The 7914-nt window shown below is 37.1% G+C and overlaps 1 protein-coding gene across 1 annotated transcript in view; it reads right to left on the bottom strand.

Annotated features, from left to right (window-relative positions):
• Nucleotides 1–980: 980 nt before the first annotated feature.
• The window catches only part of LOC115922289, a 28103-nt gene continuing 21169 nt past the window's right edge, over nt 981–7914 (bottom strand). The window contains exons 11-14 of the mRNA XM_030980901.1: nt 7620–7796; nt 6934–7001; nt 6347–6565; nt 981–4062 (exon numbers count right to left, since the gene is read on the bottom strand). Of these exons, the coding sequence (XP_030836761.1) occupies nt 4014–4062; nt 6347–6565; nt 6934–7001; nt 7620–7796 (513 nt within the window). The 3' untranslated portion in view covers nt 981–4013. The remainder of the gene's footprint in view (nt 4063–6346; nt 6566–6933; nt 7002–7619; nt 7797–7914) is intronic.

The following is a 7914-nucleotide window of genomic DNA, read 5'->3' as shown; positions in this document are numbered from 1 at the left end:
TTATCAAAATGCTCACAATTCCTACTGCTCATATGAATAGATTATTTTGACTGAATTGTGTAATTAAATGTTGAGTGAATATTTTTTTGATGGGCCGATTGAACAAGAATTTCTTCAAATGAATTTCACATCTTTGTTTCCATCCCTATAATGTTGCTTCTCACCATACATTTTCAACATATCGAGGGTACAGTGACACAAAGACGTAACTCCATATTTTTGCCAAAATGAGTATTTGATATCAAAATGTTCAGAAAAATGTGGGTTCTCCAGGAAACCCCAAAACTTAGCTCCACCCAACACCCCATTGAAGTCAATGGCTAGTGAAACATAGACTTAACTCCTTAAAGAGAAGGTTGAGTACTGGTAAAAAAAAGAAAATTATTTCTTACAGAATCAAACGAAACTTACACTGAATGTTCAAGATTACAAATAAATGACATGTGCCAAACAATTTTGGAAGAAAATGTATACTGGCTGAGTAATGAGCATAGAAAGACAAGGAATCAAGGTAGTACCAACCCCGACAACATGCGTGTTGTCCCATACATAGCTTTCTGTGTATGTGCTTGTTACTTTACCAAGACTCGGTCAAATTTATTATGATTTTGATGACTCCAGAACCTTGCAGTGCACACCAATACTTACATGCTACATGATCAACTGTTTCTGATCCTTTCCACACCTTTTCTTTCACAATGCAATCGCATTACCAGTACTAAAGTTTATCTTTAAGGCCCAAGTGCTCAGTGACACATAAACCACTTTTTCTCAAAATGGCCCAAATTACGTCTTTTTGTCAATGACCCCTCGGTATGTTTTCCACAGGGTACAAAAATTGCTTTATCTATGTTTATTGATGTAGAAGCATTGCAATAATTGTATTCTTCTTGCCAATTCAAGCTCATTCCCAACACTTTCATTCATCTCTTCCTCTTACTCTTAATCCAATACATATTCATCACAAAGATAACACAAAATTGGCAAAGTTGAAATGAGAATTTATTTCCACTCCAACTTTACAGGTATGAAAATGAAAATATATATACGCGATATGAAATGATGAACTATATTCAAAATAAGCATACATGATTATTATGAAATATCAAAAATTCAGAGATTGGACATCACCCCAAAACATGGAAAAGTGATAAAGAAAAATGCATGCATAGAGCATAAAATTCAAGTCCGGAATATCGGATGAAAGATATAAAATAAGAACTTTTTCATAAAAATATAATCTATGATGGAACAAACACTTTTCCAATGATTACAATATTGTTCTTCCATTATTTTTATACATTCTCTTTTTTTATGGAGCAAGATACATCACTAAATACCTCACATTTTCTTCCAAATATGTACAATGTAGAAATGAGTTTTCGAAGTATGCAACATAAAAATGATGACCTTTCATTCAACAAAGTCATGGGAAGTTTATATTATTTACACATTGCACATCGCATACATGTCTAAAGTAAATAAAAATCCTATATCCTTTAAATGTAAACAAATAGGAATGGGTATTCCCCAGGAAGATTGTTAATTTCCTTAGTGAGTGAGGCTCCTTTTAATATAGGCATCCTGTACAAATTCTGGGGAAAAAACAACCCTTGTATAATATTGAGTGGAAAAAAGATCACTCTCCAAAGAAAAAGTAATTTCTGACAGATAAAAAAACAAACACATGTTTAGATTTTAGATGTATACCAATAACTATACTGTACATGTATTGAGCTTTGCAACAATTAGCATAGATCTTTCTAGCTCATAATTTGAGTAAAATGGCTACAAAAAAAGATTGTTGAAATATATACAATGATAAAAGCAGATAGTCAGTCAACAAAGTAGAAAACATGAAGAATGCATGAAATTAATTAGACTAACTTTGCAAACTTGTGTGTACTATTAACGTGTCATATCATACATAACATGTCTTGGACCATCTCAGAATCTAGGTAATTTCTTGTCAATTGTACAATGTCAGACTTTATGTATATCGCAGCATGCTTCAGAAAACAAGACGAAGACTATGAACAAAAAGCAACAACAAATCTCATCTCATAAAGCCAACATTAGATTTTGTACAAAAATTATGCAATTTTAGGGCTGCTTGGGCATTTAGTGCAGGTGTATTTTGATGGTTTACTTTCTATTTTGTCATTTAAGCTGCAGGAACATTCACAGATCTTTTACTGAACAACTAACATTAAAAATACAGCATGGGACTGTTATCATTATTTACTCCACATTACAGTGAAGATCTATTTATTTTTTTAAATTTGTATCTACATGCAATGCTAGAAGGGTGAGTAAGATAACCCCTCACTAAACCTTTAATTTGTCGTTCTCAAATCTTGTATTTTTTCCCTACATTAACAAATTGTCAGCAATTTCTTTTCATAATTTCCTAGCAAATAAATGACAACTTTTGTTTATCTGGCAGCCTACAAAGAGAATTAATAGTTTTGAAATTATTTTTGAAATCTTGAAATGCATGAATCTGGTCATCCAGCTAAAAATGGGTGATCGCAGACTCAATGATAGTTAAGTGAACAAGAAGTCAACAACACCTATCATTATAACATGTGGTAACACTGCAAGCATTAAACAAAGTTTGCTTCCCATTAGTTTCTAGAGCATTCCAGCCAGTTGCCCTTTTACAGGCACGCACATGTATGCTAATCTACCCACATTGAAGTTTGCATCCTACCGGGTACCCATTCAGCACCTGGGTGGAGAGGAGCAATGTAGATAAAATGCCTTGATCAAGGACGTAAGTGTTGTGCCAGCAATCAAACCCACGACCTTTGACACCTCTACAAAGATCTCTAAAGATTTTAGTATCCTTTTAAGTTTTTACTAATTCCATCGCTTTACTATCTGATGGATCAGACAAAAGATTTATTTCAACACTAGATTTATATTCATTTTGTTCTAAATTCAATGATACTTGGTAAAAATGCGTGACATAAATAGACCAAATACCTTGGAATTAACAGCGGTAGCTTATTACTTCAGCATCAACCTTTACCTGACAGAAAAAATGACAATGCTTTGGGTTTATGCCCTTTGGTCGGACACAGGACGAATTAATTGCGAGACCGTGCAGGAGCAGACGACCGACTATTAAGAGAGGTACATCTACTTCAGTTCTCACTCATCTCTTACAATACATGAAGATCATATAGTAACCTCATTGTAGTATCCTTGCAAGTTTTATTCACTGACTTAAACATGAAACCTATGGTGAACCACCAGCCCAATTGGCAACTCGACTGCAACTCCATCTCTTGAGACCGACTATTTATAGGTTAATGAGACGTGCTACTGACATGATAACAGGGAAACAGTTTATGACAACTTAAAGCCCATCTGTACTAGTTTACATGAGGGATTAGACTACCCTGCAAAGTCACTGACAGGTGGTTATCTCATCAAATCAGCTCTCACTTAACATAAGAAAAAGAGGATCATGGGAGACCAATGGTCACCGATTAGGCATTGTTTGCTATATAGAGGGCGCAAGTAGCTATAAGTAGTGCAGTGAGGCTTTTAAGCAGCAGGACGCAACTTGGAGCTGCAGCATTTATTTCAGTTTTGAATGTAAGGCTTCCTGGAAGAAGTTTTAATTGTAGTGAAGAAACTTTTGACTCGTAACCCGAAGATAAAGATCACATGCTCAAGCTTGTACTTTTTTTACAACATATGGGGCCCGTTTCATAAAACTTTTTATCTTTAACAAATGCTAAATTTCTATGACAAATTTGCTCTCAGCCAATCAGATGCCTTGATTTCAGTAGCCTATAACAGTAGCTTGTAACTTGTTATTGATATCAAGTTTAATGAAACAGGGTCCTGATACAGTTCTCACACATCTCCTACTCCTAGTGTACAAGGCAGTCATGCATATTGTGACCCCATTGTAGTATCCTAGCAATTCTTATGATTTCCTTGACCTAAACCTGACACGTTTGGTGTAGTGGTCGGGTAGCCAAGGATCATGGCACTGCTCACGGCGAGAGATACACTTTGAGGCAGCCGGCATTGGGTGTGGTGAACCTGCAAAGTCAATAACAAGGAGAGGAAGAAAAAAAAATGAGCAGAAGACCTACGGGTATATGTCTACATGTACAGAGTAGAAAGATGTGGAATCTCTTTGCAGAAAGAAACTAGATGGAATTTTGACTGCGTGCAGTCGAAAATGATGCCTCCGCCATAGACCAATTTAAACAAGTTTGGAGTTTAAATCTCCAGTGGTTCTTGAGATATCATGATAACAATCTCAATGTATGGAATTTCATAAGTTGACCTCTGTGACCCTTGACCTTTGACCTACGTGCTCCAAAATCTAATCAGATTGTCTTCCTATGGTGATACACACTATCATTAAGTTTGAAGTTTAAATCTCCAGTGGTTCTTGAGATATTATGATATGGTGATACATACTATCATTAAGTTTGAAGTGAAAATTCTCCAGTGGTTCTTGAGATATCGCGATAACGATCTCAATGTATGGAATTTCATAAGTTGACCTCTGTGACCCTTGACCTTTGACCTACGTGCTCCAAAATCTAATCAGATTGTCTTCCTATGGTGATACACACTATCATTAAGTTTGAAGTTTAAATCTCCAGTGGTTCTTGAGATATTATGATAACAATCTCAATGTATGGAATTTCATAAGTTGACCTCTGTGACCCTTGACCTTTGACCTACATGCTCCAAAATGTAATCAGATTGTTTTCCTATAGTGATACACACTATCACTAAATTTGAAGTATAAATCTCCAGTGGTTCTTGAGATATCATGATAACAATCTCAATGTATGGAATTTCATAAGTTGACCTCTGTGACCCTTGACCTTTGACATACGTGCTCCAAAATCTAATCAGATCGTCTTCCTATGGTGATACATACTATCCTTAAGTTTGAAGTTTAAATCTCAAATGGTTCTTGAGATATCGCGCTAACAAACTCAATACAAGGAATTTCATAAGTTGACCTCTGTGACCTGTGACCTTTGACCTACGTACTCCAAAATCTAATCAGATCGTCTTCCTATGGTGATAAATACTATTCCCGAGTCTTAAGTTTAAATCTTAAATGGTTCTTGAGATATTGTGATAACGGTCAAACGGGACGGACGTACGGACGTACGGACGGTACGTACGGACGTACGGACGGACAACCCGAAAACATGATTCCTCCGGCACCACCTTCGGTGGCGGAGGCATAAAAAAGAAGGGTATTAACTCTGGATTAAAGTGTATGAGTTAACACCCTTCTGGCTCCAAACAGATGACATCATCTGCAAGAACCAAAAGGCTGTTGGCCCATACTTTTTCTATTACTTGGCTCTCAACGGACAGGTATTCATTTTCACATGTAGTTTTGCTACCAAAATGGTGAATGCGAAGAGTGAAAAGGCAGATTCTTCATGCTTATGGACCTTTAATAATAAATCTCCATGGTTCATTAATATCCATTTTTTCATAAGATTTAAGTACATTTGTTACTTCAATCCATAAATATCAACAAAAATTGCATTCAGATTATCAATAAGTGTGTTTTTGTATAAAAAAATAGTATTCTATTAGGGAATATCACTCTGCTGGATCAATTTGAATCCAAGCTGAAAACACAATTATTCTTGTATGTGTAATCTAAATTTTATTGACATAAATACAGTGATGTTCTAACACGCATAGAGACCATGTTGGTTTTATGCGTTTACTAAGCAATGTACTAGAATATAATATATAATATACACAAAAATGTGAAAATTACATGCTGTACAATATTTGGTTTCAAGCAATACTTTTCTGACACCAAAATGAGTATGCTTTAATAAAGCACAATCCATTGTTTTCTGTTCAAGGTAACCTACCAACAAAAACACAACGAACTGAATGGTAAATAAATTAGTGTCATAACTTTGTTATGATTGAGGTACTGCAGAATCTAAATGCTCGTGTTTAATCACAGAACTAGTACGTCACAGGAAAAACCAAAAACGATGCCTTAAAAGCAATGATCGGCATAAAAACTAAATTAGCAAAATTTCGGTAACGTGGTATTAAAGGACCATGTGATAAGAAAGAAATAGATGCATTCAGATAATAAATTCAGATACCTGTCGGCACTAGTTTGGCCAGGAGGGATTAGACCTCCTAGCGTGGTCCCTGACAGGTGATTATCTCATCAAATCAACTCTCAATTAACAAGAAAAAGGGGATCATGGGGACCTACAGGCACTGATTAGGCATTGTTTGCTATATAGAGGGCGCAAGTAGCTACAAGTAGTGCAGTGGGGCTTTAAGGAAAATAATCACAAGCTCTTACCTGTAACCTTTCTGCTCCAAGAACTTGCACACAGCTGGTTTGAGCTTGGCCACGCCCATTTTGCTGTGCTTGCCCCGCCCCGTCACCACCTCCAGGTACCTGTGTTGTCCGGGTGAGGGGTGCATTTGCCTCTCAATCAGGACCTCCTGTAGAGCCTGCAGGGCTTCCTCCACGTGAAGGTTGTGGAGATCAAGCTTGTTCTCACCAGTTACATGTCTCCTGGGCATGATAAAACAGGGGGCTTCACATTATTCAAAATTGTCCGGTTTTCCGTCAACAGCAGAGTTCAAGAAACAAGAAAGTCTTTTAAGGAAAAATTATTTGCACATCCTGTAATGCCTCGTTTTAAGCACATGGTGATGGGCCTACTACGTGGATTACTCCTTATTCAGCCACTATACATTTTCTACCAAAGCTGTTCCGCACATGTCATTTATTTGTAATTTTGAACATTCAGTGTAAGTTTTATTGGATTCTATGAAAATTTATTTTATATGTATTACCAGAACTCAAGTTTATCTTAAAAAAACATCTATTTAGGCTCTGCTTTGCTTTGAGAGATCAAGGCCAGTAAAACCAATGCTCACCTTTGAACCAGAATCAATTCAGCTGCTCTCCTATTAGCTTCCTTCAGTCTCATGGAATGTAAACGTCCCTGGAAGAGAGCAACAAATGAAGAAAATGACGCAACAGAACATTTCATGTACCACATGTTTTTGAATACGCTACTAAAAATTACAATTTATTTATGTTGTGGGTCCAACCACCTACATGTACAAGTACAGTGACCCCAAGATACTGGTTCACGGAGGGTAGCCAGTTTTTTTTAAACTTGGTGTTACACACACTTAATTAGGTACCACGTTTAAAGGCTTTACTATTTTTTTCCTTCCCTCAACAACTCTTACAATCGCTCTTATGTGAATGAGGGAATAGGCAGAATTAAAAAAAAAACTGTAAGCAAAACAAGAAGAGTCTTTTTATGTACTTAAGGAATGTCAGATTAGGCTTTTCACACAAAAAGAGGAGCGACATGGGCCAGTCGTATCCCTTAGAGCCCGTCTGCACTAGTTTGGCCAGGAGGGATTAGACCACCCAGCATGGTCACTGACAGGTGGCTATCTCATCAACTCGGATCTCAATTAACATAAGAAAAGGGGGACCATGGGGGATCAACGGGTACTGCTGAGGCATTGTTGGCTGTATAGAGGGCGCAAGTAGCTATAAGTAGTGCAGTGGGGCTTTAAATCTGCAAGCTTGTGCATCATTGTACCTGATTGGAGTAATGCACGGCGAGTTCTTTCTGTCCAGCGTGATACGCCTTGGCTGCTTTCTTGAAGCATTCGTCTCTCTGCTTGAAGTGCAACGTTGCTTCTGCTCTGTAGTCTTCGTAATCAGGCTGCTCGGTGGACTGGAACTGACCGTCCGTACTGTCCGACTGACCCTTCGCCTGCAAGAGAGTTGAAAGCAACATGAGAGTACAGAGGATGTCTCTATTTGTCAAAAATCATTTAACGAGTTGGAATGGTTATTTGTTCTTCATCCCTCAACATTACAAACTTGTTTAA

This window comes from Strongylocentrotus purpuratus, unplaced genomic scaffold, assembly GCF_000002235.5.
Source record: "Strongylocentrotus purpuratus isolate Spur 01 unplaced genomic scaffold, Spur_5.0 spur5_scaffold_11, whole genome shotgun sequence".
In the NCBI taxonomy this organism is placed as follows: Eukaryota; Metazoa; Echinodermata; class Echinoidea; order Camarodonta; family Strongylocentrotidae; genus Strongylocentrotus; species Strongylocentrotus purpuratus.
Note: the sequence above shows the minus strand (reverse complement) of the source record. Positions and strands in the feature narration are given on the sequence as shown.